At 52.3% G+C, this 14217-nt stretch overlaps 3 protein-coding genes across 3 annotated transcripts; 1 reads left to right on the top strand and 2 right to left on the bottom strand.

Moving 5' to 3' along the window:
• Positions 1-1913: 1913 nt before the first annotated feature.
• CLUP02_01118 (galactosyl transferase GMA12/MNN10 family protein) lies at positions 1914-2972 on the bottom strand (the record flags this gene model as incomplete). The annotated part of the gene is made up of 3 exons (XM_049280160.1): positions 1914-2132; positions 2195-2622; positions 2678-2972. 3 exons carry the CDS (start codon positions 2970-2972, stop codon positions 1914-1916), a joined length of 942 nt encoding a protein of 313 aa, XP_049136117.1.
• A 1125-nt stretch (positions 2973-4097) lies between these two features.
• Positions 4098-5093, bottom strand: CLUP02_01117 (uncharacterized protein; the record flags this gene model as incomplete). The annotated part of the gene is made up of 1 exon (XM_049280159.1): positions 4098-5093. The coding sequence occupies one exon, from the start codon at positions 5091-5093 to the stop codon at positions 4098-4100; it is 996 nt and encodes a 331-aa protein (XP_049136116.1).
• A 626-nt stretch (positions 5094-5719) lies between these two features.
• Positions 5720-13781, top strand: CLUP02_01116 (RNase3 domain-containing protein; the record flags this gene model as incomplete). The annotated part of the gene is made up of 21 exons (XM_049280158.1): positions 5720-5763; positions 5816-5835; positions 5925-5966; positions 6025-6621; positions 6671-6785; positions 6906-7016; positions 7107-7242; positions 7319-7368; positions 7422-7505; positions 7568-7728; positions 7770-7858; positions 7907-7930; positions 7985-8037; positions 8302-8783; positions 8840-8944; positions 9031-9422; positions 9486-9514; positions 9591-9621; positions 9669-9921; positions 9974-12427; positions 12490-13781. The coding sequence occupies 21 exons, from the start codon at positions 5720-5722 to the stop codon at positions 13779-13781; spliced, it is 6564 nt and encodes a 2187-aa protein (XP_049136115.1).
• Between the last annotated feature and the right edge of the window lie 436 nt (positions 13782-14217).

Here is a 14217-nt window from a genome sequence, read left to right as displayed (position 1 = left end):
GGGAAAGAAAGATTTAGAGACTGGGGGACGGGACGAAGATCAAGGCTAGGAGCTGGAACTTTGGAAGGTTCCGACATTAACAACGCCACAGCAAGAGCATCACCGGCGACCGGGGTCAAGGAAGCAGAGGTTGGAGGGTCTTTGCTGTGCAAGTGCTGTGGTAAGCAGAGCCAACGGCTGGAGCCCGAGGAGCAGAAAATCGTGGGGCATGGCGTCTTCTTGATTATTTCTTAGCGCCGTTTACCCCTGTCGGTGCAGCGAAGATAGCGGAGTACCTTTTGGACTTCTGGAGCGCTGCTTCTCTCTGGGGAGCATTGCCGCCATCCGGTCTGTCACATGCGCCACTCCAAGCAAGAGGAGCCCTGTTTCCCATGGTTGCCCGCGTCCACCTGGATGCAGGCAGTATCATCCACGAACCTTTCAGGCAAGTCACAGAGACAGGGGGTCCTGCATTTAAGCTTGACGTCTCATGCCCGCGTCGTCTAATTGGGGAAGCGACCTTGACTAACAAGGTAGGATTCACAATGAATCGATGGCTTCCTCCTATGTAGGCGAGCAGTGGCTAGGTCTTCCCCAACGTGAGGTGTCAGTGTCGAGGTGGAGCGGCCAAAGATGAACACCACCTACAAAGTCCCAACCCAAAGAGGGCAGTCCGCACCGCGCGACGTGCCCGTCATCTTATCGCCGTGGCTGATACCTGACGACATTTTCCACGCGAACCGAGGACCTTCAGACTCGGCCGATTGGGTAGCTTGTCTGATGCACGCATGACTTTGCGTCCAGATCGCCAGCCTTCTATTGCTACCTTGACTCCTCTTCTTCAAAGAGAAGTGTGACCTTGTTTTACAAGAAATTTCCATGCTTAGAGCATAAGTCTGGGGCGTTATCTGTCAAAGCAACCTTGGAAGGTCATTCAACTCTGTCCGTCCGCGGACTGCCCCGGAGCGAAAAGATCCACTATAGCGGGGCAATCGGGCCCGCGGACGCCCGTTACCCGGCTTGATCCAATGTCCCCGGACACACCTAGAAGTCGCATTTCCAACCATTGAGTGTCATCATCATCACTCTCTTCGCATAAGTGCTGACACTGCTGAATAGAAATGCCGAACAGCAAGCAATTTTGGGCTTGAACTCGAGTCGCACAATGCCCCTATTGCCAAAGGTCAACCAGTGTCCTAGTGAGTAAGCTCCGACAAAGTGGCCATGCGCTTTGCCTCGACCACGTCACATCGACAGTGTTCACGTCCGAGGGATCCAAGCGGATCCCAGGCGCTGCCTGGAAATTCGATCTTAGCGAACGACAGCCTTGCAGCCGAATCGCAGACGTGCATCGACAACCAACAACTTGCGCCTAGACTCTTTTTTATTGGTTGATGTGAGGTCGCCTTCCCTGTCCAACTTGTCTTGCAAGTAACGGGCAGCCGGTGATCCTCATGGAGACAAGTTGGCCAAGTGGAGACGATCTTGCATTTTTGATCGCGGCCAAGAACAATTGCTTATCAATGGTATGGAGATTTGCGAACAAAGTCCGTGTTAGCATCCGCGCTGTGGCAGGATGGCCAATGTCTATCGGTATGGTATACAAAACACAAGAAGACGCAAGCCTTCGGTCGTCAAAACGAGTCATCATCTCGAAAGTATCAAGAGAGAAAAAACATAACAACCCTCATGAGCGCCGTGCGAGAAGCTCATGCAACCGGGTAGCCTCCGAGGATCTTGACCATCTGTCATTAGCCCCCGTACAAAATTCCTTCATGAGATGGTCTCCCCAAACCCAAATAAACGCCCTCGTCCAGCTCTTGTACACTTGAAATGCCGAGTTCATGCTTCCTGGGGAATATAACGCCTGGAGCTTCCCTGTGCGTTGGTCCTCCTCTAGCGAGGACAAGCATTGCTCTCTTCTAGCCCTCCGTCTACTGCGCCTTGAAGGCCGCCTGCCACTTCGTCTTGAAGCTGCTTAGCTCCTCGTCGCAAGCCCGCTCTCCAGTGTTTGTGCAACCAGCTGCGCGGACAACAAAGTGGCCGTCCTTGTAGATCTCTCCCTTATCATATCGATTGTAGGAGTTGAATGTCTTCTGGGGCACAATGGCGAGCTTCGAAAGGATAGTAGGATGCCATTGTACAATGTGTTCCTAAGGCAACGGTTAGATCTGGCTCAGACGCAAAAACAAGAGGCAAAAAGGAAGGGACTTACCAAAGCATGACCCTCAGCCTTCTGGAAGTTGTAGCTGCGGTACAGAGGGTCAAACCAGGTGTCGATGAAGAACTTCGCCCAGTCGCCATTCCGGACGAAGAAGCTGCTCGAAGAAAGACCCTCTCTGTCTTGCGTGACCACGAAATCGATGTCGTCGCCTTTGAGATGAGGGAATGTTTTGATGATGCTGTCAGGGGGGACGACCGGGTGATCCCTGGCCATCAAAGTATCAAGCCTGTCCGACTTCAACACCAGATTCTCTAGAGACGTCTCCGGGTCCATGATGTAAGCGTCTTGGTCGAGGTACCAGAACCATCTGGCTTCCGGAAACTTTGTCATCGCATGCCTCAGTGACACCACTTTGTTCCATGATGATGGAGATCCGTTCAGATCGTAATCGCCCGCTTTCACGAACATCACCTCATAACCTAAGACCAGAGCTATTAGCATGTGCAGTACAAAGAAGAACCAGTGAAAGCCTACCATGTAGCTGCGCATATTGTTTCCTGTTGTCGCGAATGCTTGCGAGATATTTATTGCTGAAGTTGTCCTCATCCAGCACCGTCACTATTACCGCTGGTGGGTCACCAGAGGGTGGTCGAGGGCCGCTAGGTGACTTGAAGGCTCCAGAGAGAAGGTATATGAAGCCGAAGAATACAAGAGCGCCTGCCGCGATGACCTTGAGCCTACTGCATCGAAGAACCGGTGGTATTCTGGAGGATCTCGCCTTGAAGGGAGGCGGGTTCGAGCTCTTTCGTGGTGGGTATGCGAAATGCATCGTGTCGAATTAGGAGATTAGTTCAAAGGGAGAACTCGTCGGCCAACGATCGAGAGAATTGTCGCGGCTGGACCAGCGTCGAAATGCGACGCCTCGATGTCCCGGAAATGGCGGGCGTTTAAGGACAAATTTCGTCGGTGTTCGAACACGAGAGAAGACGCTGACTGTGGCCGTTGCGACTAGAGGCTTGGCACAGAAAGGAGGGAGGAAGGGTGATGGAATGTCGGAATCAAAGATCGTCGGGGTATTCGCAGGGCGTCATCCAAAGAGGCGCATCACGTCCGGGCCTCGAGAAGTCTGGGCGACACTCTGGAAAGCGAAAGGGTTGCAAGGGAAGCAGTGGTGCAAGGGCGAGGACGGCCGGTCAATGTACAGGCTGGTGAACACGAACTCGATACTATGGCTTCGTTAAATTCGAGGTCCACTTTGGGATTAGATCTGGACCGCGCCGAAAACCATCAATCATTGGCCCCGTCGGTGGTATTATTGTCCGGTCGGGCGATCCCTGGGTCCCCTGGGCCCCTCCTGTCAAGGGTTGTGCTGGTTCCCCACTACCAAAACAACGTCAAACCTAATGCTCTATGCGGGGTCCTGTAACGCTGACCATGAGGCGTAGATTGCTAGATTAATAAGATTCAGTTGTTTAAAAGAAATACCCGATACTCGAACTGATGCTTCCTTGCAAATTCTCACTGTACATGCGGTTCATCATCAGTAACTAGCAACGAAAATGTGACACATTGAAGTTTATTCATGTCTTTCATCACTACCAAAATTTCAGGCTAAGCCATTGATAAAGCCATGAGACATATGTGTATCAGCCTGCGCGTTTGCCAACTCAAAGGATGTTGAGAGTTGTCGTCGGCATGGTCAGCCAACAGAATGTTGGTTGATTGATGGCAGGTTGATGTCGCCTGCTCGTCCAAAGTGAATCTGACCAAAACGGCTCAATTCAAAGACAGAGCAGGGACTTATTCTCCGCACACAGACTAGTTGACACGATATGGAAGAGAATCTTCGAGGCAACTTAAGAGTGTGCGGGTGGCATCGTGACACATGGCGCTACAGGCGTTCCGTCTCTCGAGTGATAAAGAATGTTTGCGTTTCTCCACATTCCGACCTATGTCAGTCTTCCTTGATATCTTCATCCTCATCATCGTCACCACCCACATCGAAGACTCTGTCGCTCGCACGCTGTAGAGCTGAAGCACTGAACTTTCTCACGCCCTTCCAGACTCCCCACAGAAAGGTCGCGGCACCAATGACAACCAAGCCCAAGTTGATGTTCTCGACACGCGCGCGACCAGTCCCTCCTCGACGTCCAGAAGTACTAAGGATACCGCTGGACCTCAAGTTCCACCATTGGACGGGTGACATAGCGAAGAGAGACTTCACAAACCCAAGCAGTCCAAGAGAAAAAAAGCCTTTGAGGAAGTGTTCCAGCCATGTTCCAGGCTCCGCACCCATCTCAGGGACAGGCTCGTGAATTGCTTCGATGTCGTCAAGAACATTCGCCGCCATATCCGCGATTGCGCCCATGGGATCGGTCCACAAGTTCAATATTGGATCCGCAATGAAGCCCAGAATGAAGACCGAAACGATGAAGATGAGGATAGTTAGTACTATTTGCGCAAAGGTTCCTTGCAGACGATTCGCCCAGGATAATCGCTCCAGCTTGTATGAATAGCTGCAGGTGGGACATGCGAAGAAGTTCCGCGTAGCTGTCGAGTCGGCATACCTCCAAGCTTGCAAGCACCCTTCGTGGACATAGCGTTGAGACCCCTTGCACTTGCATGGTGAGATAAGTCGTCCAGAGTCGGGATCATCGGATTTGTAAACAGGTCGTGGACGTGAGTTCATGAAGCCGCTCATGACACTTGGCTCTTCGAATGTAGGATGAACCGACTCGAAGCAGATGCGACATGTTCGCGGCCCATAGTATCTTTGCTTGGGCGGGGAATGAGGTTGCTCCTGGGGTTGGTCTCTGTCCTGTTGCCCATTGTCCTCAGACTTGATAGGCTCTGTCTTCTCGGGTAGGTCGGCTTCAGAATGGCTTTTGGGCGTTGGGCCTCCCGTAGGAAGGTCAGATGGCCAATTCCACTGAGGCTTCGCAGCATCCATGACGAACAGTAAAAATTGATTGCTGTAGACGTTGGGATTTGATGCGTCTTCAAAGCATGAGGCTTTCCGTATTGCGCGAGTAGAGTAACTCTGTGCTGTGAGAGGAAGAGAAGCAATAGAAGACTTGCAGTGAAAGACCGGCTGGCTCGGGGTTGGAAGCTTGGCCTAACTTGACCAAGTGCAGCAGCGCCTACATGACAAGAATTAGCGTAGGCAATATGAAAGCCTGATCTGTCCTTTCGGAGTGCTGTGCCTGTCGGAGAGGCTGCGCCAAGCGAATAGGATCTTTGGGAGAGCACAGGACAAACGAAGAGCAAAAAAGAATATTCCAGCACCAGGCACTTTATTGTGAGCTTTCTTCAGGTGGTCATAGCTTCCAGCGCCTCCCGGTTACGTCAGCAGTATGACCCGGATCAACACCTGAGCCGGCGATGTCACGTGCTGCTGGTTCCCGAGCGGCGCCCGGCGTCTGGCAGCTTGACGCGGCGCGAGTTGCCTGGGAGGGAGAGCTTCGTACCTGGGCTCTGGCAGCCTCACCTCGTTTGACCGCAGCCAACCCACCCCCCATCCTCCCCGACCACTGTACTTGACATCACATCTCGACTACACGATCAAATAATCAAGCAATGGCCGACCGTTACTCTTTCTCCCTGACGACGTTCTCGCCCAGGTAATTTTATAAGCTTTCTAACCTATGACGTCCGCATGCTAATCGATTACAGCGGCAAGCTGGTTCAGATCGGTATGCTCCAACACAACCCCCACCGGCCAATATCTCCCAACTTCAGGAACGGAACGAACGCTCGAATCGCAGGACTGACATTCATCTAGAATATGCTCTGAACGCCGTCAATCAGGGTGTCACCGCCCTCGGTATCAAAGGCAAGTTGACTTGCCCCTCCTTCCTCAACCTATGCTAACCCCTCGAAAGCCACCAACGGTATCGTCCTTGCGACCGAGAAGAAGTCATCATCGCCCCTTGCCGACCCTAGCTCGCTGTCCAAGATCAGTCTCGTCACCCCCGACATCGGTATGGTGTACTCAGGCATGGGTCCCGACTACAGAATATTGGTGGACAAGGCTCGCAAGGTATCGCACACGGGCTATAAGCGCATCTACAACGAATACCCGCCTACGCGGATATTGGTGCAGGATGTTGCCCGTGTCATGCAGGAGGCTACTCAGTCTGGTGGTGTCCGACCTTACGGCGTCAGCTTGCTGATTGCTGGCTGGGATGAGGGTATTTTGCCTGAGGACGAGACCGAGACCAAGGAAGGCGAGGAGAAGAAGCCCACAGGCAAGACCGGAGGTACTCTGAAGGGTGGACCCATGCTGTACCAGGTCGATCCCTCTGGCAGTTACTTCCCGTGGAAGGCGACGGCGATTGGCAAGAGCGCTACGTCTGCGAAGACGTTCCTGGAGAAGAGATACACGGAGGGCTTGGAGCTTGAGGACGCCGTGCACATTGCGTTGCTCACACTCAAGGAGACCATCGAGGGAGAGATGAATGGAGATACCATTGAGATTGGTAAGTATTCAAAGTGTGTCGTCAAGAATGCGTCTAACTGGGAGTATAGGCATCATCGGACCTCCGGCAGACCACCTGCTCGGTATCGAGGGTGTTGAGGGTGCCAAGGGCCCTCGCTTCAGAAAGCTCAGCCCTCAGGAGATTGAGGACTATCTTACGAACTTGTAATTTGCGCAATGGCTAGGACGGTCTTACCTTGTATCATAGAATAGCATAGAGACATGGGGACACGAAAAGCCCGAGCTCTAGACTCAATGGATGACCTGCAATGACGACATGACGAGATACGTTGCATATGTGATTGGGCATCTTGATAGACTGGCCACGACTGGCGAGTTCTCTTCGCAGGGAAAGATGCAAGCTGTCACCACCGTTGCCCCGGACTGCAGATATTGGTAAAGGAACTTGACTGACAATGCGGCGTCGTTTGGTAATTATCGATGGCAGAAATCTTGATCAAAGACTTGGATGGAGCCATATATCAGGCAACAGCTGCAAGATGGCCACTACCGAAGTAAAAAAAGAATCGCTGGCGACAGTCGGCCGCCTCTGGCAGCCAGTTCATTGGCTTACCGCGATCTGAAACCGCCCGCCAGTTACTGTGCCGCAACAACCTACATAGTCGCCTGATAGTCCCGCTTGAAGGTATTTTAGGACCGGTCACCAGGTGTGCCTCGATTGCCTAACAATCGGGCAGATGACACTTTCGTGCGGTGGTCTACTGTTGTCTAGACTGGTTGAGGAGAAGTAAGCCGCATGCGAGTAGCAGGGCCTTGCATTAAGCTAATCGCACCTGGTAGGCACAGCATTGCGACTCAACCAAGCAAGTCAAAGCAGACTTCAACGGAGAACCTTCAATTTCTAGGACTTCTGCGGATCAAGAGGTGATCTGCAACATGCGGCTACGTATTTTTTTCAGCGTCATGTGAATAAAATCGAACAAAAGTTCAAACAAGAGTATTGCATTAGAGACGCAGGCCCGAATGACCCAGTTTTTGCTGCACTTCGCCACCGTGCTCTCAATTGAAGAGCAGGGTAGCATTCAAAGACTGGAGTTGAGGTTGCAAGCCAGATCGACTCCAATAGAGACACAGACTGGCAATCCAGGTAGATGAGTAGTACCTTGAATGGCCTGATGTACTTAGTAGGACCCCAGGAGGCAGCAGACTCTCAAGTTAACGCCTGGTCCACGATCCGAAGCCGATGCCGCGTTGCTTTCATAAGCAAAGATGTTCCTGTTCTCGGCTTGGCAAGGCACTGACGCACGTTTTCCTGGAGGCGTCAGCTAGCTGCATGTACAATGCTGGATGTAATCAAAGTCCGGACGGGTGGCTAAGTAGGCCTCGGGTTCCGGTGAATCAAGACCGATAAATTCGGCATCGGCCCCGGTTGGATTAGTCTCACACTCAAGCCGGGGTGAGTGCGGGTGACTGTGGAAACTCTTGGAGCATGAGCGAGCCTAAATGACAGCTGTTGGTCAGGACTCCAGGCCAGTGATTAATTATCCGTCACGACGGATTACCGGAAGATTCAAGATAGGTACCTGATCTTCCAAATCCTGGTGGGGAGTTCTTAAATTGATTGGTCGGGGACCGATGTCAGATCGCTCTCTCTTTCGTCCGAGTCTTACTTTGTTCTTCCTGATTTACCTTGAACACTTTCTATGCTGGACACATCAAGCAAATCGGGGCTGCCATACGGAGCAAAACTTCGACTTCTCGAAATCAGAACGGGGGTACCCGAGGCCCAAGGCTGTCGTTCGTTCCATCGCCTTCTCTTGATCCCTGTTTCTCAGTTCAAAAGTTCACTCTACAAGCGCCACAATGATTCTTTTGGTACGATGCGTAACTGCGTTGCGAAGTGGTATACGTCCTCCGCAGATGTGGGCCGCTGGCCTCCTGCAGAGTCCCTGAACTCAACAGAACCGACCTGTTGCAGTGCGTGTTGGCTTGCGAGTGCAAATATGGATAGCATGCCACGACTACGTGTTGCCTCGAGGTCTCAATTTTCCTCCCTACTCATGTGCAACGAGAAAAGAAGCAAACAAGCGGCAACATGTTCCCGAACGCCCTCCAGGCACCCACTACGACGTGATTCTTGGCAGGGACCCCAACCTCTCATAGACTTTTCTGCCTTCACTACGGCATCATCGCCAAATCCAGGTCAGCAATCAGGCACTTATCGCCGAGTCACGCATGCATCGCACCCATTGCACTAGGCAAGTTCTACGTGTTCGAATACACGGAGGTTGTATCCGCAGACGCACCAGAGTTCTGTGCATCGAGCCCCATGAGTCCTGGTCCCCGCGTCACACGAACTTTTGGTCTATTTTCCGTTTTGAGCCGCGTCATTTAACCTTACCTACATTTTTTGACTCATACCGACCACCCCACTGCCGGGCGATTCTAGTCATTGTACTCCGGTACTTTGAGCGTGCTGGTGTACCTGTTCTTGGCTTACTTGGATTCTCCCGAAGTACCGCGCTTCCCAGGACCGTGGTCAGGACCCTAGGACTGGGTCCTCAGGTCCACGCTAGAACCATACAAACAATGACTGGCCATTCACCATCATCTTCCGGCGAGGGTGCAGATCCTGTGCAAGATGATGTACCTCCCAATGTGCCGGTCCTGGGGCCTCATAACCAGGAGGCACTCTCAACAGCCGCCGAGGAGTTGATCCTGAACAATGAGGCCTCTTCGCCTCTAGCTGAGCCAGCCTCAGGCAACTCGGTCATCATGAATGCGAGGGCCTACCAGTCCGAAATGCTTGTCGAGAGCATGCGGCAAAACGTTATTGTTGCTGTAAGTCTCGTCGAGCCTGTGGATCCAGTCCCAAAGAGACCATGGGTTATTAACACTTGATAGATGGACACAGGTAGTGGCAAAACACAAGTGTAAGTGGACTGCCTACGAGCAAGCGTAGTTTCGTGACATTGATAGAAGCTTCTATAGAGCTGTTCTGAGAATTAGAGCTGAATTGGAGAGAACGACGTCCGAAAAGGTGCGTTAAGGCCATTACGGATCTCTGTTGCTAGGCTAACTGTACAGATTGTCTGGTTTCTAGCTCCCACGGTATCGCTTTGTAGCCAACAGTTCGAAGTTCTCAAAACCCAGATACCAGAGGTTCAGATAAAGTTCCTCAGTGGCGACGATAACGTGGACTCATGGTCCGACCAGCAAACTTGGGATGCGGTTCTTCTCAATGTGCGCGTGGTTGTGTCGACATACCAAATCCTGTTGGACGCGATGTCGCACGCATTCGTGCCTATTTCCAGGCTATCTCTGATAGTCTTTGACGAAGGTTTGTGGTTTAGAGGTTTAGAAAGGGGCAGAGGCTAACCAGTACGAAATAGCTCATAATTGCATCGGGAAGTCTCCGGGAAGCAAAATCATGTCACTCTTCTACCATGAAGAACAACGGAAAGGCCTCCCTACTCCCCATATCCTGGGTCTAACAGCAAGCCCGACTTTTGGCTCCAAAGTCGAAAGCATCAATACCCTCGAGGCCACGCTGGACGCTGTTTGCAAGAGCCCGACGATGCACCGAGACGACCTTCTTGCTGCTGTCAACAAGCCAGAGCTAGCATCCGTAATCTTTCAAAATCGAAACGAATACGATATTCCCAACAGCTTGCGAAGCTTGAGAATGGCTATACAATCTCTCGATATCTCGGAAGATCCCTTCATTCGACACTTACAAGCGGAGGGAACAGATCGCAGTCAGCGTGAACTCATTGCGGTTCTCAAGAGTCACGACACGTACATCCAGAACCAAATGACTTCTTTTGGCCGGCAAGCGAATCAGATATTCAACGAACTTGGACCTTGGGCTGCAGAGTATTATGTCTGGGAAGTGATCTCAAGGTTCAGAGCCGCAGTCAAGGCCCAAAGCGTCTGGCTTGACACATGGAAGGATGAAGAGAAACAATACCTCGTCAACGTTCTCAGTCAAGTCGATTGCCAATGTCCATCGAAAGAGACCATCAGCCGTGCTGTCCTGTCGGATAAGGTGTTCGTTGTCATTGAACAATTGCTACAGTATAAACCTGACACCATTGGCATCATATTCGCCAGAGAAAGAGCAACTGTTGCGGTCCTATGTCATCTGCTAACATCGCATGGCTTGCTACGAGAGCGATATCGTATCGGGGCCATGATGGGCACATCGCAGTTTCAAGCCAAGAAGAAAGATATATGGGACCTTTCTCGAGTGGAAGATCAGCGGTCACTGCACCAATTCCGATCCGGGAGGAGCAATCTTTTGGTTGCCACCAGTGTACTAGAAGAAGGCATCGATGTGCCGGCCTGCAACTTGGTTGTCTGTTTCGATACCCCACCGAACCTCAAGTCGTTCATCCAACGCCGCGGACGGGCCCGAAAGAAGCAGTCCAAGCTTCTCATGCTACTTGACAGCTCGAATCCACTGGGGAAAGAGTGGGAGACCCTGGAGGCGGAGATGAAGGCCCAGTACGAAGAACAAGAGAGAGAATTGGAACATCTACAAGAGATCGAGCAGGCTGAGGAGCCAAAGGAGATGATCTTCAAAATCGAACAAACAGGGGCTGTTCTGGATCTTGATAACGCAAAGCAGCATCTCGACCATATTTGCCGGATACTTTCCCCGGGAGAGTTCATCGACTGGCGGCCAGACTACATCATCGACAAGACGGACACAAAAGGCGCGCCGGACTTGCGGGCCACTGTTCACCTGCCGAGCTACTTACCGGCCTCGGTCCGCAGCTCTGAGAGTCAGTTGGCTTGGAAATCAGAGCAAAATGCTACGAAAGACGCTGCGTTTCAAGCCTATCGCAATCTGCACAAGGCTGGACTTGTGAACGACAACTTGCTGCCTTTCAAGCCGGAGGACTTCGTACCCGGAATAGACAAAAGAGCTGCTATCCTGCAGATCAACGGTTTACTCAATGCCTGGATAGGAGTCGCCAAGGCCTGGAAAGTTGGCGACAATTTGCGGGCAACTCGGATCCTACTCAAGGATTCGGACGGTGTTATCCAGGGAGAGTACGACATGGTCATCCCCGTATGGGTCCCTGGGTTGCAGACGATACCCATTCATCTGGACTACAACGTCACCTGGTCAATTGAGTTTGGACATCAGCTTCCCATTGACAAGCTCACCGGCAATGATGACACAGCTGTACTTCTTGCTCTGCCGTACGGTCACCGGTGGGTTTCGGCGGATCTCCAGCAGATTGTGAGGTTCAGTGCAGTTGGTGCTGGAGATATGTCCGTCGATCAAATCGGCGTCAAAGGTTTTGTCCCAGGGGCGATGTCAGACTACGATCTGACCTGTTTCATTCGCGACCAGACTGGTTCCCCATATCTGTACGACAATGTCATCCCCCGCAAGCCGGCACCCGAAACTGTACAGAAAATGTTTTACGAATTCGAAAAGGCCCCAGAGGATGAACCTTACCTGGCTCTCAAGAAGTGGTCCCGTAGGTCGGACTTCCTTCATCGGCCACAGAGCGATCCCAGTCACGGCCCAGCTACCATCAAGCCGTATAATCGAGTCTACCCCATGTCGTGGGCAAAGGTGGACAACATCCCTGCCAAGTATGCCCAGTTCGGCGTGCTTATACCATCAATCTTGCACCGTATCGAGACGTACCTGGTGGCGCGAGAGTTGTCTATGGGCGTGCTGAGGCCACTCGCCATCTCTGACCCGTCTCTGGTAGTCACAGCCATCAGCGCGGGAAGCGCGTGTGAACCTACAAATTACGAACGCATCGAGTTTCTAGGCGACTCTATTCTCAAGTTCTCCGCCACAATCAATGTGGCCGCTCTGAGTAAGTCTATCTCCAGTAACCCGACGAGCTGTACACGAATTCTAGAGCTAACACGAGACCAGACCCGGACTGGCCAGAACGGCTCCTGTCGTTTAAGAAAGACGCCATCGTCGCAAATTCGACCCTCTGCAAGGCGGCCATCAAGCACGGTCTCGACAGATTCATCCTCACCAAGCCCTTCACGGGACAGAAGTGGCGGCCAATCTACGTGGAGGACGTGCTCCAGCACGGCGAGGAGCCTACCACGAGGAAAATATCCACCAAAACGCTCGCAGATATCGTCGAAGCACTGATCGGGGCCTCGATGATTGACGGCGGTCTCCCTAAAGCACTAAAGTGCATGTCTATCTTTCTCCAACAGATCAAATGGAAGACCCTAGACGACTGCAGACAGGCCCTTTACGACGTCGCTCCCTCTGGCGTGCAACTCCTGTCTACCCTTGAGCCCTTGGAGCAGCTCATAGGCTACGAGTTTAAAAAGAAGGCCCTGCTGATCCAGTCCATGACCCATGCCTCCTTCAGCCTCGGCAACACCCTGGGCTGTCTGGAACGTCTCGAGTTCATCGGCGACTCCGTCCTCGACTACATCATCGTCAACCGCCTCTTCTCCATCGAACCTCCTCTCCCACATCAGACGATGCATCTCCTCAAGACAGCAATGGTCAACGGCGACTTTCTCGGCTTCCTTGCTCTAGAGCAAGCAGTCATCCAGGACGAGGTCGTCATAACAGGGACCGACGGCGGCAACAAGAGACCCGAGCTGCAACACACGCGCTTCGCGCTGCCCCTGTGGAAGTTTATGCGCCACCAATCCCCCGCCATTGGCCTCGAGCAGCTCAACGTCACGAAACGGCACGCCGCGCTCAGGGACGAGATGGTCGAGGCGATGGAGCGCGGCACGACGTACCCCTGGGCCCTCATGGCGCGCATGCAGCTGCGCAAGTTCTACTCTGATATATTCGAGTCCCTTCTCGGCGCCGTGTACGTCGACTCCGGGGACCTGGACGTCTGCGCTGGTGTCGTGGGGCGGTTTGGGATCTTGGCGTACCTTGATCGCATTTTAAGAGACGGCGTGCATGTGTTGCATCCCAAGGAGGAGTTGGGTCATTTGGCGGACAATAAGACTGTGACGTACGTTTTGGACGTGCAGGATGTCGAAGATGGTGAGAAGCGGTTCTCGTGCAAGGTCATGGTTGGCGAGCGGTGCGTTGTCGAGGTTGACGGTGGGATTTCTAGAGACGAGGTCAAGGTTAAAGCCGCGGAGGCGGCGGTAAGAATACTCAAGGCGGAGAAGTCTGCAGCAAAACAAGAGAGCATGGACGTTCAGGAAGATGAAGATGTGGTCATGGGATAAGAGGAAAACGGATAGGAAATGTCGGTATGTCACGGACACAAAGACAGAAGAAGGATTTTGGCAGACTGGAAAAGCAATCAATTCTTATTTTGATGTTTCGTATAAGCAAATTTGCGTTTGATTTCCCTTTTCCGAACTGACTGCCTATCGAGAGGTGGGATAAAGTGCAACAAGAGGGTATAAACTGGCGCTTTGCCCCTAACTCCTGATGAAAGAAACGATAAGCTGCTCGCATTAGAACCATGAAGAGACTGGCATTCTCAACTTTCCAGTCTGAAGATACTCCCATGCTTCCTGACTGCGGCTGGGAAAATCATAAGGTCCCTGAAGCTTGGCTTAATACAAACCGAAATACGCCATTTGGCCCTGAAAGCAAAGTTGCGCCGAAAATTGAGGGTCATACTCCTGACATCGTTCTCTGCGGACTGGCGAAGAA

Source organism: Colletotrichum lupini, chromosome 1, assembly GCF_023278565.1.
Source record: "Colletotrichum lupini chromosome 1, complete sequence".
Taxonomy (NCBI): domain Eukaryota; kingdom Fungi; phylum Ascomycota; class Sordariomycetes; order Glomerellales; family Glomerellaceae; genus Colletotrichum; species Colletotrichum lupini.
The sequence above is the reverse complement of the archived record's forward strand: the minus strand, read 5'-3'. Positions and strand labels throughout refer to the sequence as shown.